This window comes from Carassius auratus, chromosome 1, assembly GCF_003368295.1.
Source record: "Carassius auratus strain Wakin chromosome 1, ASM336829v1, whole genome shotgun sequence".
Taxonomy (NCBI): domain Eukaryota; kingdom Metazoa; phylum Chordata; class Actinopteri; order Cypriniformes; family Cyprinidae; genus Carassius; species Carassius auratus.
The window spans coordinates 3,364,857-3,382,246 of NC_039243.1; the positions used below are offsets into that span (position 1 = coordinate 3,364,857).

Here is a 17,390-nt window from a genome sequence, read left to right on the forward strand (position 1 = left end):
TCCTTTAGAAATCAGGGTCCCAGAGTCTGGAGGAAGAGAGGAGAGGCACACAATCCACGTTGCTTGAGGTCCAGTGTAAAGTTTCCACAGTCAGTGATGGTTTGGGGTGCCATGTCATCTGCTGGTGTTGGTCCACTGTGTTTTCTGAGGTCCAAGGTCAACGCAGCCGTATACCAGGAAGTTTTAGTTAAGTAATATTCAAATTTTCTGAGATACTGAATTTGGGATTTTCCTTAGTTGTCAGTAATAATCATCAAAATTAAAATAAATAAACATTTGAAATATATCAGTCTGTGTGTGCATGAGTATATTATACAAGTTTCACTTTTTAAACAGAATTAGTGAAATAAATCGACTTTTTGATTATATTCTAATTATATGACCAGCACCTGTATGCATGTATGTATGTGTATGTTTATACTTTAGATTTACTTTTCTCCAGAGAATGAGTTAACTCGCTAACATTCAGAGACACCTTTGCATACACGGTCACAATATTTAGTCATGGATTTCTATTTTTTGTATTATCAATGTACTAGTTTATGATTTGTTAATTTACGTAATTCTGAAATGTATGGGACATCAGTGTGATAACTCAATAATATAAATAAAATAAATAAGATAAACTGATAAACTGATATTTTGGGCTTGTCGAGAGACGATCCGGCAGTGATGCGGTTAAATGCTGAGCATCTCTCTCTTTCTCTCTCTCTCTCTCTCTCTCTCTCTCTCTCTCTCTCTCTCCGCATGTGTGAGAGTGTAGTAGATGGATCATCTCACCCACATCACTGCAGCATTCTCCTGATTATTCTCGCGCAAATCGACATTAGGGCGGACAGAGATCTGTCTGTCCGTGTTTCTCGGTGCGTGTCAGTCCGTCTCGGTGGATTGGTGTCGGTGTAGAGGATCGCGGCTGCTCGGTAAGATGCTGCAGGTAACGTAAGCGCGTTCATTATCTAGCGTTACCTCATTGACCCCGCAGATGATACGCGCGGATCTGTCACTTTGTCGTGTGTGTGTGTGTGTGTGTGTGTGTGTGTGTGTGTGTGTGTGTGTGTGTGTGTTTTAAGTCAGAACTGTGATCTGTGTCAGAAGCGTTTCTGGGATGCTGAACACAGCAGCTGAAGGCCCAGTCTCAGTCCAGCTCTGTGTGGGAGCTGCATGTTGGATATATGGTTCTCTGGAGATTCAGAAATGTTCCTGAGGTTACATTATTGGCCATATTAGTGCATTAGCTGTAGACGTCATCCTTAGAGCATCAACAAATAGATGCATTGTAAAGAACCACTGAACATCAAAAATGTTCTTTTGTGATATATCTTAAAAACCCAGAAGGGTTCTGCTATGATTTTATTAGGATGATATGATGGGAACTTAATGGTACATTAGCAACATAACAACTTTAAAATGTTTCCACTATGACTTTTTTAGAACTTAATATGTTCTTGACACCGTGGAATCAAAAAATGACAGTGGCGTAATTAACATTTTAAATGGTTCTATTAGAAATTGGTAAGTGTAACTAAAAACATGTATATAATGTGATGTTTTAGGTCTGCTGAGTTGTAATGTTGCAGTAGTACACCATATTGTTTAATATACATACACACAGCTTCCTCTATAGATTGTCCATGTTATTTAATCAATGATAACAACTTTGGGGAAGAAAACATGGTTTCCGCATTTCTGAGGTGTTCTAACGTGTAGTGCACAGAATATTGCAAGAGCTCCACAACTGTCTTTAACAAATGTTCAAACAATGTTAATAATGTTAACATAAATAACAGCACATTTTTTATAACATTGTGGAATTCAAAACAGTTCAATGACATCACAAGAACTCAAATCTCTCCTATAGGCCCCATCATACAGTAATACCAGTAAGTTATCATAAAATTACCCTAACAGCTGTACCAGTAAATTAAAAAAAATGTGTTCACACCAGCAACGACGTTGTGGTTTTTTTTTACTGGCTAAGCACCATCCACACATCCATATCAAAATACCAGTAAATTCTGTGACATCACTGACCAGAGATGACCTCTAAACGGCTGTGCCTCCCGGTGTTGTGTTTGTAAACATTAGGGGTAAATACAGTCAGTGTTTCTGTCGATGTTTTCACTTTTGCGTCAATTGTTCAAATACATGCAGCTATTGCTGGGATGTCGTATTACACAAGTTTACATATTTCTGTGTCCAGTAAACAGTGCAGAGTAAATGCATCATCTGCGGATGAATGTCATGATTGGCCCTGAGTAGACGTCTTACGTCAGCGCCTTCTGAACTCGTATGTGCTCGTACGGTAATCTTGTGCTGCGTTCACACAGAGTGCATTACAGCAATTTACTGGTAATATTACAACATCACATACCAGTAAATTTTCAGTACAAGTTTATCGGTATTTTTGAAAAGGTCCTGTTCACACATGATCTCTTAACGGTAAATTAGCAGTAATTTACCAGGAAAGACTGTGTGTGTGTGTGTGTGTGTGTGTGTGTGTGCGAAGAAGCTTATGACTTTATTAGGATGTGTTCTGTAATAATAAAACACAAAAATGTGAAATAGTTGTATAGAAACTTCAGGTTTTCTTAAAGCATCTTGCATGCTTTAAAATATTCTGTGACATCACTGGAGACCTTTTTTAAGTTCCCATCACATCAGAGGTTGTTCTGTGGCACCAGGCCGCACCACTATATTTGGCTGTTTAATAGCACTGTGAGTGAGATGAATGTGTGATCACCGCTGGAACATGGAGTGGAATAATTCAATAAGGACAGCATAAAAGGCCATTGACAGAATTAAACGTCTCTGTGGGGATCTGCTTGATGAAAGTGTGTCGTGTTGCGGAGCAGATGTCTCCGCTGACATCACACTCATCAGAGACTCGTCCCGGACTCACACACGGCTTCACAGTCACGGTGGGTCTGCTGTTTTCTTCTCATGACCACAGCAGATGAACCAGGCCTGCGTTTCATGGTTAGTAGAAAAGCGCCAGTGCTCTCTATGATCATCTCAGGTCATTTATGTTCCAGAAATGTTTCATTTTGGTTGTGAGAACGTTAAAATGTGAATCTAGTAGCAGGTTATTTAAAGCATTAATGGTTGACCATTATGTAGAGAGCAGGGTGACTGATGATCACGCTGGTATGACACAATTTAAAGGGACCGGTCACCCAAAATTTTTAATTCTGTAATCATTTACTCACTCTCATGTTTTTCCAAACCTGTAGGATTTTTTTTTAAAAAACCCTAACCCTAACCCTAACACAAAAGAAGATATTTTAAAGAATGTTGGTAACCAAACAATTGCTGGTAGCTGTTGACTTTAAAAGTATGGGAGGAAAATACTATGAAAGTCAATGGCTACTAGTAATATATCTGTGTTCAGCAGAAGAAAAAAATCACACAGGTTTGGAATAACTTGAGATCTGCGTCTCTTTAAGGATGTTTGTCCAAACATTTACTCATTTGAACATTTTTGAAATGTTCCCTGAAGGTTACATACCTAAAGTTATTTAAATACACATTGAATTAATGAGTGATAATTTAGTTTCAGGTGCATCAAACTAAAGGAGTATTTGATTTCTTCACATCTTCATTAATTCTGTTGAGAGTGATCTACTTTTGTTGTGTTGGTCTAGTTTTCAAAGTGATAGTGAAAGTGCTGATGTTAGCGGCTCCTGGTTGAAAGCCAGCAGGTTTAGGGACAGACGCAGATCGGATCTAAACTCATTGAGTTTCGCCATGTTTTGGAGCAGATGAACCCTGAAGCGTGGGATTTCCAGCGCTGTGTTTAGAGAGGCTCTGTGAAAGATGTGTAGGATTGAGTTCTGACACACACAGAGATACAGAGACGAAGAGCACAGCCGTGTGAAGGACAGAGATGTTCAGACAGATCAGCTGATGCTGCAGTTTAACAGTTAAAGACTGTGAATATGCTAACGCTAAAGTCTGTTAAGTGCTTAACAGGAAGTTCTCTTAACATACATGATTAAAAACTAATAGGTTCATCAAATTCACAGTAAACTACTTTTATATTTAGTTTTTGGAAGTAAAATAGAATAAACCACCCTCTGTATATTATCATCAGTGCTGGGGGTAATGCATTACAAGGAATGTGAGTTAAGTAATCAGATTACTTCTGAACTTTTGGGTCTTTTCTTATTAAAAACAAACACAACAAATAAGCAAGTCCAGCCCACGGCGAAAAGTAATGCTTTACTTTTCATAAAGAATAAGAAAGAAATGCAATTAGTTACTTTGTAATGGAGTAACACGATATAACGCACCGCTTTCAAAGGTAACTTCCCTAACACTGATTAGCATTCGCTTCAGTTTGTGGATACGCTTCTTCTGTTCATCCAGTGGTTTTCTCATTATCATCTGTGTTGTGGCTGCTGGTGTTTAGAAACAGATTTTAGTACTTAAGTACTTATTAGCTAATGAAGTACTGATTTTTTTTTACTGTAAACTTAAATTCAATCTAATTACTACTGTATTTTTTTAATGGTGAGGTTCTGCTTCCAGCTTTGTGCCATTGATTTGACAGAACGTAAATGTGTTTATATTGTTTTCCTGTGTAGCTGTCCTATAAACACAGTTTGATGGCTTCTAGTGAATGAACTCGTGAGCTCGGCTGCTGCTGTGAAGTGTGATTAGCAGCTCCTCCAGATGAAGCCGAGTTAACCCTTCGTCCTCCAGCGCTGTGTGACTGATACACACACGGCGAGGGTTCACACGTGCCGCTGTGATTCAGTGTGATCTGCTGGGCTCTGTGTCTGTGGGCTGATGGGTAACAGCGTGAGCTGAGTCAGTGATGCATGGGTTTTCTGACTCACAGCTGAGTCAAAGATGCATTTATTAATTTAGCAGGTGGTTTGAGCAGCGTTTCAGATGCATCAATCATTGGGGATCGAACCCATCACCTTGATGTTGCGAGCGCAGGAACGGTGTCCTTCTGAAGGGTGTTTGTGTTTGAGATAATGCATGGCTCTCTCTCTCTCTCCACCGACCCACTTCTTGCGGCTGTGTTTTTTTGAGATAAGTGCAAACTGGAGCCGATCTGAATTATTGATGATGCTGGAAACGGTCACCGCTCTCCTCTCGAAGAGGGAGGGGGGCGTTTTAATTAGAACTGCATCTGTTTATGCGTTCAGAAGCTTGTTAACTCTCTACAGACCGCAGAAATGACGGGAAATGATGTTTAGTAAATGACCTTTGACCTCTTCAGTGTCTCTTCTGCTCACCAAGGCTGCATTTATTATTATTATGATTTACTAGTCACGAAAAAATTCTGTAAATGTTGAAAACATTTGTGCTGCTGAATATTTCTGAATATTTGTCACTTATCTTACTTGTGTATGTGTGTGTGTGTGTGTATATATACTGACACCTTTGGACTGTTTAAGTACAAAGGTGTCAATGACAGCTTTTGTTCCTTTCTTTCTGAGAGTGTACATATACAAACTGTGATTGCATAAAACTGTGTTTGTGTGCGTGTCTGACACTGAGAAGCGTGTACTAACAGGTGTTTGCGGTGTGAATGTGTTCCTCTCAGCTCTGGCTGTTGTTAGCTTGAGCGTCTGTCTCGTTGCCGCGGGAGGCCAGAGCTCCGCCCCCTCACTCACACTCGCTGTCGCCATGACGACCTCGGCCCTGCGGCGGCAGGTGAAGAACCTGGTGCACAACTACTCTGATGCGGAGATCAAGGTGCGCGAGGCGACCTCTAACGACCCCTGGGGCCCGTCCAGCTCGCTGATGTCAGAGATCGCCGAGCTGACCTTCAGCGTGGTGGCCTTCAGCGAGGTCATGGCCATGGTGTGGAAGCGGCTCAACGACCACGGCAAGAACTGGAGACACGTCTACAAGGTGTGTGTGAAGACTGGACGTCCCTCCTCACCTAACACTGATACACTGAGAAACACTAGACCGGTTCACTTCAAGCTATTAGTGAAAAGTGAATTATGATTTATTTATAGACTAACTAGGGATTTTTATCTTATTGTTTTAACCAGCATTGGTTTTAGTTTATTTATAGTCTAAATAGTGATTCCTAGCCTAAGTTTACAAAAAGTAAAAAATAAGATTTTTTTTTTTTTCTAGTCTGATTAGATTTCTAGCCTCTAGGACTTTAAAATCATATTTTCAGATAATTTTTAGTTTGTCTAACCTAAGTAATTATTTCTGGCTAAATGTTTTATAAATTATTAATTTAGTTTATTTCTACTCTAATTAAGGATTTTATGTGATTTCTAGGCTAATTACTTTTAATTTATTTTTTAGCCTTGTGATTTCACATTTGAGTGTATTTCTTATAAATAATTAATATTTTTAATTATAATGTCTAATTTGTGATTTCAATATATTTCTAGACTAATTAAAAAATTATATTTTTAGTTTATTTCTAGTATAATTAGTGATTGCAGTGTGATTTTCTGGCATAAATTAAAAAATGTGTGATTTCTAGTTTACTTCTAGTCTAATTACAGTTTTCAAGTTATTTCAGGACTAATTTAATGCAGTATTTTTTTAGTTTATATCTAGTCTATTCAGTAATTTAGTCAGTCCTTTTTTTTCATTATTTTCATTTTTATTATTATTATTATTATGATTATTATTATTTTAATTAAATTTTCATTTAAATGATTGCAAAGTGATTTTTAGCCTAATTAAAAAATATGTATAATTTCTAGACCTTAAGAAAAGTCATGTAAATGAATGAAATTTGATAAATAATATGCATTTAGTAAAATGTTTTTTTTTTCCAGTAGAAATTTTGATTTTTTTTTTTTTCTGTCCTTAACTTTATTCCTGTAAACCAAATGAATCGAAAGTCATGTAAATTCACTGGTTAAAAAAGCAGCAAAAATATATATTAATTTACCTGTGAAAATTCCTGGTTTCTGTAAATTACAGCAGATGAACCAGAGGAAATCTTTTGGCTGTTAATTTCATTTGTTCTTTGTGGACAGCAGTGTCCAGGAGGCTGAGAGTTGAATGCTGAGCTCTGGTGTGTGTGTGTGTGTGTGTCATGTGTGTGTGTGTGCGTGTGTGTGCTCAGGCTCTGACGCTGCTGGACTATCTGGCCAAGACGGGTTCGGAGCGGGTGGCTCAGCAGTGCCGTGAGAACGCCTTCACCATCCAGACGCTGCGTGACTTCCAGTACGTGGACCGGGACGGGCGCGACCAGGGCGTGAACGTGCGTGAGAAAGCCAAGCAGCTGGTGGCGCTGCTGCGGGACGAGGAGCGTCTGAGACAGGAGCGAGCGCAGGCACTCAAGACCAAAGAGAGGATGGCGGGCGGCGGCGGGGTGAGCAGCGTCCCTCCGGCGTGTCCCAGCAGACGCAGCAGTCAGCCCAGCATGGCCGCGCTGTACGGAGAAGAGTTCACCCACTCCAGAGGATCGCCCGCTTCCTTCAACTGTGAGAGTCTTTACCTCACGCTAGCAATTCACCACACAATACAACACAAGACCAGTCAATTACACAGCAGATCAACAAACAGTCTGCTACAAATACAAGCTTTTGGTTTGCATTGGAACAAAAATTTGATTTGTATCATTTCATTTCATTGACAAACATTTTTATACTTTCTAGAAAACTTTGATGCTGCAATTAGCTAAAACTACAAGCTTATTTATATTACTCATAATTTATTTTCAATTTAAATTACATTTAAGCTATTTAAGAGCAATGTCTCTTCAAATATAGATCTATAAATTATTTATATTCTGGCATTACAATGAAGGAGATCTGTTAGGATGACCAAATTTGAATAATAACAAAAAAATCAGTGAATGAATGAAATAAATGGAATAAGATAAAAAAAATAAAAAAACTTAATTGTATAATAAACATTTTTTAAATGATTTTGCATGATGTCACTTGCAGACTCTTTCTCTCTGTATAAATATATGTGTGTTATTTTTTGTCAGAAAGTACCATCCTGATATTCCTCATAGCTAATAATAATGAGACATGGTTAGTGGTTTCTCCTCACAGCTGCTGCTGCCATGTGCTCGTGTGTTTGTAGTCTAATGAGGACGTGTCACACACACACACACACACACACACACAGAGCGACACTATAACCAGATCTGAAGTGAGATGATGATGCTGATGGATTAGGACAGTATTCGAGAGATGAATGATGCTCTGTCTGTCCGTCAGCGTCCTCCTCGTCTCCTCGAGCGTCTGATCTGGAACAGACTCGACCGCAGACGAGTGGAGAAGAAGAGCTTCAGCTGCAGCTCGCGCTGGCCATGAGCAGAGAGGTACACTTTATCTCTGAGTGGGGACGCGTGGAGAAGTTATGCTTCATTACAGTTTATTTATTCATTTTTATTTATAAAAAAAAAACTTTATTTAAGTTTCTTAAAATATTTTCATATATCGTTAATATTTTTAATGATTGTAATATTTATTTAGAATTTCTCCTTTTTTAAAGATATCTTTTTAACCTTTTTTTTTTAAAGTTGTAGTTTTCATTATTTGAATTATAATTATATATTTGTTTTAATGCTTTATATTTTATTATATTACCAATTATTTTGTTTGGTTAATATTTATATTTAGTCCTTTTTTTATTTATTTTTTTATTTTATATTTCCTTTATTATTATTATTATTATATATGTTTCTATCCATTCATTATCCAAACTACTTGTCCTTGATTTTTGTTTGATATACTGGAATATTTTAAACCATTTTAGGTTTCTGAATATATGTACATACATTTAAAATATGTGTGTAATTTTAGTATCTTCTTTATATTATATTTTATTATATTAGTCATTTTAGGTCATTTTTAGTTTTTTTTAAAAAAAAGTATATACATTTTACATTTACATCTTACATTGTACATTTTACAATGATTATGTCTTTCATAATTTTATATTGTATTTATTAATATGTTATGGCAGTAAGAATACTTGTTCAGCCATTTTAGGTTTATTAGTGTCTCTTTCTTTTCTTTTCTTTTCTTTCGTTTGCAGTCACAGTTTCTGTGTGTTTGAGTGTTTTTTCATTCCCAGCATGCAGCAGCCGGAGTGTTTCCATCTTTGAATCCCCCAGGCACGAGCCGGTCGAGTGTGTGTGTGTGTGTGTGTGTGTGAGCACAGAGGAGGTAACGTGAGGAGAAAGACGAGCAGGAGGAGTTTTCCTGTTGACCTTTCCTGCTGTTTCAGGAATGTTTGCGTTCTCACAGGAAGTGGAGGAAGAGCAGAACCACGATCGCTGCTGAAAATAACCTTGATTAACCCAAATCCAGCGCAGCGTCCGGCTCCGGTGCGAGCGCTGACACGCCCCTCCACAGCAGCCAATCACGGCCTGCCGTCCGTGTGTCCTTCAGCTGTTGTCATGGAGACGCAGCAGCACGTCCAGTGTCTCTGTGCAGGTATCTGAGGAACCGCGGCGTGTTTCAGGGTTCTCAGGATGAGTCCGAAAAACATGTCAAATATTCAGGCTATGCATTGAAAAAAGTCAATTTCAATTATTACAATGTATGTATTTCCAAATTTCCACTCAATAACTGTTGTTTCTAATTGATAAACACAGATGTTGAAACTTATTAAGTCACAAAATGAACCACAGTTAGTATAATATGACATAATACATCAATAGTCCAAGTTTCTATTGATGAAAAGGTTTGAAAACAAGGCATCATGGGGGACGAAGAGCTTGAGAACCACTGGTTTAAACCATTAACAGGGCCTTTTGAGTTGTTGTCTTCATTTCCCACACGTCGTCACTTCTGTGTTTAACACGTACTAACTGATCTTCCTTCTCCTGTGATGAGACGTTCCTCCTGCAGTGTTTTCTGTGGACCTCCTCTTCTGTGAATGTGACGGCGCTCATTAACCTCCTAATGAATGCTTCCACTAACGCACAGCATCAGCTCCTGTTCTCGCACTGAGCTTGTTTTGTCTCCTGAAGGAGCAGCGCAGCCGTCAGGGGGACGACGCTCATCTGAAGATGGTTCGGGAGGAGAGTGAGGGCGAGCGAGACCCGCGGCCTTCAGAGGTGAGAGAGAATCTCAACATCTGCATGATCTGCTGAGCTTCTGACCGGCTGACACTCGCTTTCCTCCCACAGTCGGCCATGATCGATCTGGTGGATATATTCTGTCCCACGCCTGCTGCGCCGGTGAGCGATGACCCCTGGGACGCCCCGCCCACCTGCCCTGTGAACTCTGACCCCTGGGAGTCTGTCGGTCAGTGATGAGCACATCAGTACTGTGATTCACAGTCGTAACACTAACCCTAGTCGTACATTTCAACGTTGACAGAATTTCGTTAACCTTTTAAAACTGTTTAACATTAGACGTTGTTTCTGTGTTTTTATCAACAATGAAACTGACGTTATTTCAGTCACATTTCAGTGCAGAAGGATGGTCATTTAAAATATCTCAATACATCTTGTTTTGAGGACTTTTAGACACATTTATAACTGAAAAGCAATAAAAATATATATATATATATTTTTGATCTGAATGTGTTGATATGGTAATGTTGTTTAAATCTCTTATTTATCATACAGATTTTGATTTATCAGTATTCTGTTAAACATTTAAAACCATTAACCATAAAACATGATTTCAACCACATCTCAAAGTAGAAACAAATCGATCAAATTATTATTATTTTTTGTATTATTATTATCTTGTGGACACAGTGTGAATGCTTCATTAGGTGTCATTAAACTGTAAAAAACAAATACAATTTCAACATTTATTTATAATAATTTGTTAACTTTAAAACTATTAAAAATTGTTTCAGCCTTGTTTCAATGTTTTATCAACATTGAACAACAACGACATTATTTCAATCACATTTCAAGGTGGAACGTAAGAATAATATGATTATTAATAAATGTTGTTTATTAAATTTCCACTTAACGATTCCTGTGATCACATTCTAATGAATTTAAACCATTTAAGTGCAAGAAGGGAAAGACCTTGTGCATTGTTTTGTATGTCACAAATACAGAAACAGTATGTTTGACATCTGTTTGACTTTTTTTAATACCTTATTGGAATCATCACTAGGAATCGATAGGAATCAGAAATGATAAAGTTTAAATGACATTCACATTAATTTGATGGTTCTTAACTTTGTGCGGCTGTATTTAGATCTGGTCTGTCTCTTTCAGCTGTAGTTAAGTCTAGTAACCCGGGAGCTGATGGTCCCTGGACAGCCCGCCCTTCCTCCAGTAGCCCCGCCCACCCTTGGGGAACCCACCAATCACCTCCTGAGCCCTGGGATGCCCCTCCTTCAAACTTCATCTCTAATATGGATGAAGAAGCCTGGGGGAGCCCAGCACGACCAGGTACAACACCTCTTGTTACAAACCAAAGTGAAATACATTTTTGAAGTTTTTGTTGCACCAATTCTTTTAATTGAATAAATAAAGCATTCATTTACAGTTTGCATAAAAGTGCAAAAAAGGCTTTTCCTGCCTCATAAATTTAATCTATGATAGCTTAAATCTATGATAGGAATAAAAATATTTAAAAGGCATAATTTATTGCATAATTGTCGATTCATATCTTATAGCTATTATTTGTGAGATAAACTCGCAATTGCAAGAAACAATGGTTGTAAGATAGAAAATTACAGTTTTATACTTTTATTCACTTTTAAATATGTAAATGATGGTTGCTTATGAGATCCATCTCTGTATTATTTGCCCTTCCTTCTAGTGTCGCATGTGAAGGACCCATTTAGAGTTCGAGAGGAGGAGGAGCTTAGAGTGGAAGGGGAGGAGCCTAACGCTGAGCAGGCGGGGCCAATCCAAGTGTTCAGCCCTCGCTGTGAGAGTCCTGCAGGTCCTCATCACACCAAACCAAACCCTCTTCACATTGGTTTTCCTCTCAGAGCCGACATGAAGCTCATTCACATCTTTCATTTCAGATGCTGATCAGTTTGGTGAGTTGGTGACTGGTGTTCAAGTGAACGGTCAGGCAAATTACAGTCCAGAGCCCTTTGACCTCTCTCGCCTTGGGCCTCCTTTGGACGTGGTGACCCCCAGACAGTGCCGGACCCCCGAGGCATTCCTCGGCCCCACCGCTGCATCCCTCGTCAACCTGGACACGCTTATTCCAAGCAATGCACCGGTCAAGAGCAAAAACCCCTTCCTGTCAGGTAGGAAAACATTCACATTCATGCATACTTATTGTTTGGGGGAGTGCTTTTGGAGTGCTTTTGGAGTTTTTTGAGTGCTTTTGAATACTTAAAACCAAATAATGTTATTTAATTACATTTACAGTGCTAAATATTTTACTTATTACTTTTTTGTTTATCCATCAAAATTTTGTTCAGACATTTGGAATATAATTTTGATCTTTCATTTAGAAAGTACTAAGAACATGATTCATGGGTCATCTGATTTAAATTATTTTTTATAAAAAGGTTTCAAATACTTATTGTATTTGTTTCATTTTTTTATTACAGTTAATTAATTTATATTTTCAGTAAATATTAATAAAAAGTTGTTTTATAAAGTTGCTTTAACTGACCAAACACACCAAACTGATCAGCATCTGAAATGCAACATGTGAATGAGATTCATCCAGTTTACACAAACATTCAGCAACTGTTTTCGACATTGATAATAATCAGTTTTAATATAAGGTAAGTTTCATGAGCATTACATCAGCATATTAGATTTATTTCTGAAGACCATGTGACACTGAAGACTGGAGTAATGAGGATGAAAATTCTGATTTTAAAATATATGCACACAGAAAAACAATTAGGTTTAACTGTAACAATATTTCACAATTTTACTGATGTTATACTGTATTTATGCTGCCTTGGTGAGCATAAGAAACTATAATGATATTTTTCATTGGTTGTCTTTTGCAGGTCTGAGCACACCATCTCCCACAAACCCCTTTCACTGTGAGCAGCCCAGACTTACTCTGAATCAGATGCGTCCTCACTCCACGTCACCGCTGCCGGCTCACGCTCTGTCCTACAGCGCCTCCCTCCCGCTGCCCGTCCTGCAGCAGAAGCCCCAGACTCTGCCCTCTTCCTACACGCAGCCACACCACGGCCTCCTGGACATGCCCAGCAACCTGCCGCAGCCGCTGCTGCCCCTCACGGCCTCCACCCAACAAACACATCACCACGGCCAAAGCCACAACCCCTTCCTCTGAGGAACTGCACTTACACCTGGGAAACAGATACTGAAACCAGATTACGGCGATTCAGTTTCAGAGTGAACAGACTGAACAGCTGACCTAAAACCTAAAGATTAGGAAACGGAGAGTGAAACCGGATTACAGTGATTGGTTTCAGTCTGACCACACTAAAGAGCTTATCTGAACCCTGAATAATGGGAAGCAGAACAGAGACTGGAAGTGGATTACAGTTATTTGTTTTTAGTGTGAATGGACTAAAGAGCTAATCTGAAGCCTAAATAATGGGAAACAGAGACTGAAACCAGATTACAGTGATTCGTTTCAGTGTGAACACACTAATGAGCTGATCTGAAGCCTGAATAATGGGAAACAGAGACTGGAAGTGGATTAAAGTTATTTGTTTTCAGTGTGGATGTACTAAAGAGCTAATCTGAAGCCTAAATAATGGAAAACAGAGACTGAAACCGGATTACAGTGATTCGGTTTCAGTGTGAACACACTAAAGAGCTGATCTGAAGCCTGAATAATGGGAAACAGAGACTGGAAGTGGATTAAAGTTATTTGTTTTCATTCTGGATGTACTAAAGAGCTAATCTGAAGCTTAAATGATGGTAAACAGAGACTGAAACCGGATTACAGTGATTTGGTTTCAGTGTGAACACACTAATGAGCTGATCTGAAGCCTGAATAATGGGAAACAGAGACTGGAAGTAGATTCAAGTTATTTGTTTTCAGTGTGAATGCACTAAAGAACAAATCTGAAGCCTAAATAATGGGAAACGGAGACTGAAACCAGATAACAGTGATTTGTTTTCATTGTGAATGGACTAAAGAGCAGATCTGAAGCCTGAGTAATGGGAAACGGAGACTGAAACCGGATTACAGTAATTTGGTTTCAGTATAAACACACTAGAGCTGATCTGAAGCCTGGATAATGGGAAACCAAGACTGGAAGTGTATTACAGTTATTTGTTTTCAGTGTGAATGTACTAAAGAACAAATCTGAAGCCTAAATAATAGGAAACGGAGACTGAAACCAGATAACAGTGATTTGTTTTCAGTGGGAATGTACTAAAGAACAAATCTGAAGCCTAAATAATAGGAAATGGAGACGGAAACCAGATAACAGTGATTTGTTTTCAGTGTGAATGGACTAAAGAGCAGATCTGAAGCCTGAGTAATGGGAAACGGAGACTGAAACCAGATTACAGTAATTTGGTTTCAGTAAAAACACAATAGATCTGATCTGAAGCCTGGATAATGGAAAACCGAGACTGGAAGTGTATTACAGTAATTAGTTTTCAGTGTGAATGGACTAAAGATCTAATCTGAAGCCTGAATAATGGGAAACGGAGACTGAAACCGGATTACAGTGATTTGGTTTCAATATAAACACACACTAGAGCTGATCTGAAGCCTGAATACTGGAAAACCGAGACTGGAAGTGTATTACAGTTATTTGTTTTCAGTGTGAATGGACTAGAGATCTAATCTGAAGCCTAAATAATGGGAAACGGAGACTGAAACCGGATAACAGTCATTTGTTTTCAGTGTGAATGGACTAAAGAGCAAATATTAAACCTGAATGATGGGAAACAGAATCTGGAACTGGATTACAGTGGTTTGGTTTCATTGTAAACAGACTGAAGTGCTGATCTGAAGTCTAAAGAACTATTTATGGTTGGTTTTTAGCAAAAGTACTTTTTCAATAAGACGATACACATTTAATGCTGGCTGACTTTACTCGTTTACATGCGTTTGTCTGTATTCTATGTGAAAATATCTCAACCTGGATTATCACATTTATTGCGAGCTTAAAGTCAACATGAAATCCTGTTTTTATTGTGCACTTATAGGGTTCCCACTCTTTTTCAGTGATCCTTTTCCAGGAGATTTTTTATGTAATAAGAAATAGGGGTTAACTAAAAGGAACACAGTCTCAACATATTCATATCTCCAAAATGCTTTAAAACATAGAGTTAATGGCAATGACTTAACTAGTATCTGCTCTTTGATATGAGTTCTTAATTATACATTACAAAAAATATATATATTTTCAGAACCAATTTCGGTAACATAGCAAAATAAAAGTATTTAAGTATTTATTTATTCATTCAAAATATTGTTTTATTTTAATCTGATGTATTTGTTTACTCTAAATTTTATTCCCAGTATTTACCCTATTTTTTCTGTAAATATTTGCAGTCTTTTCCAAAACTCTCTTATGGGCCCCTGGGATAAAAAATACATGTAATAAATAAATAATAACTATATAGTTGCATGGGCATTTTTAAGGCTACTCATTTAGGTAGTTTTACGCAAATAGTAAATGTAGTAACTTAATGCTGGTTAATAAAATGCAAATGACAGCAATAATAGCCATTCTGGTATGTAATGTCAACTTTTTACCATATCAACTCCTGATGGATAAAATCCTATCTGAAAATCCAAAATCACGTCATATTTTGGGTTGTGATCGTCGTTTCATGTTGACTTTATGATGTTGGCTCGACGCTTTGCTCTTCTGCTGCACAGGTACAGCATGCTGCTAATGAACTTATGGAGGGGTTAAATGTAAATGTTTCAGTCAAAAGCACCCCGTATGCCGGATAAACGGAGGGAAATTTCAGGAACACAACAGAACTAATGAATCTCCACCAGGATCAAACTCATCATCCTCCCCTCATTCCTCGTTTCCTTTCTGTTGCCTTCAATAGATGGATCTCCTGCAATGAGATCCGGCACTGACTGTAACCGAGCTCCTCCACGTGCCTGTCTCACCGACAGTCCCACAATGCACTGGGGCTGGCGCCTCACTTCCTGTTCAGATCTCAGGAGCGCCACCCACAGGAACCTGTATAGCCTATTAAAACTCACTGACACTGTCTGTCTGAGAGGATTGCTATAGACTCTATATACGTCAATGCTGAATTATCCGATGCTGTTATTTCCTCAGCTCAGAAAAGTGATTGAAGAACAAGTACCAGCTTTACTGTTCATCACTGCTCTTGAGTATGCCATCCAGTTTGTTCTAGTAAAGGAGAAACAGGTTAATCATTTAATCCACTACGAGTTAAATGGTGTATATTAAAGACACAAATAAATGAATGTTATTCACTTTTAACACTGATTTTTCTTTCCCTCAGCTCTCATCCGTGCATTACATGTCCAGCAGAGGTCACTCTTTCTTAATCAGCTATTTTCAGTATTTGGATTATGAATATAGAGCAACATTGTTGTGACCTACAATTAAAAAAAGGAGTTTGATAGTCAGATATTTAACTTCTCCTTTTCACTGTCTCTGACAAATGACATACTGAAAGTTATTTGTTTTTAATGAAAAATAGTGCGGGAGCTGCATGTATCATGCAGAATTTTCACATCTGATTTGACCTTTGGATAAAATGTATTTAGAAATACAGAGACATTGCACTCTTAGACGCTCCATTTGCTATAGAAACAGTCACTTTGGTAGACATGTTGAGCTAGTTTATCAATGCAGAAATGTTTTCTGTAAACACCTGCAACTGCTAAAGTTGCAATTAAAAGAAGCAACTCAACAAAAGTTAAGGGTCAAGAGCACAATTAATGCAAACACTTAATTAAATTAATCAAACCAAAAATCAGCATCTGAACCTCTGTAAATCTTAATAAGAGCTTCGGTAGTCATCTGACAGGATTAAAGTCAGTCTGGTTAGTAATGAGTGAAGCTGCTGCTGTTTTGTGGAGTTGTTTAATCAGATCTTCAGAGATTTTATGTGTTTTCTGTTGATTTCATCTATGGCTGTGACAAACTAACCTTTAAATAACATTCTATTAATGTTAAGGAAACAGGACATTTTCATGTTCTTGGAACGTTACAAATCAACGTTTTTAGAATGCTGAATTTAAAATCTAATTTAAGTTGAAATAATGTTTGATGAACATCAGACCCTTTAGAATGTTTCTCTGATGTCAGAGAAGTCGGAGAAAGTAGTGTATTTGTAAAGGCCTTGACTGAGTCATTCTGACCTGTAAGACCTCTAAAATGTGTCCGGCAGTCTCTCTCTCTCTGTGTGTGTGTGTGTGTGTGTGTGTGTGTGTGTGTGAGAGAGAGAGAGAGAGAAAGAGAGACAGGTTTAACCGTCTTGCTGAAGTCACATGTCTGAACCTGCAGATTTTTTTGCTGTATAGCTGCAGTTTTTCAGCGGTTTATCAGATTTCAGATGCACCTGCTTCATTTGATGTGCATCGCTGGCATGAAAAGTCACA

General features: G+C 38.2%; 1 protein-coding gene across 4 annotated transcripts; it reads left to right on the top strand.

Moving 5' to 3' along the window:
• The first annotated feature begins 750 nt into the window (after positions 1–750).
• Positions 751–16,263, top strand: epn3b (epsin 3b). Of its 4 annotated transcripts, none has more exons than XM_026284105.1 (10): positions 751–934; positions 5,558–5,868; positions 7,061–7,421; positions 8,169–8,272; positions 9,932–10,018; positions 10,091–10,208; positions 11,147–11,323; positions 11,697–11,822; positions 11,908–12,138; positions 12,862–16,263. In XM_026284105.1, the coding sequence occupies exons 2-10, from the start codon at positions 5,641–5,643 to the stop codon at positions 13,152–13,154; spliced, it is 1,725 nt and encodes a 574-aa protein (XP_026139890.1). In that variant the 5' UTR covers positions 751–934; positions 5,558–5,640; the 3' UTR covers positions 13,155–16,263. The 4 variants fall into 4 exon arrangements, with proteins under 4 accessions (XP_026139890.1, XP_026140142.1, XP_026140057.1 ...); XM_026284357.1 differs by having other exon boundaries at positions 9,938–10,018; XM_026284272.1 differs by having other exon boundaries at positions 751–920.
• Positions 16,264–17,390: the final 1,127 nt, after the last annotated feature.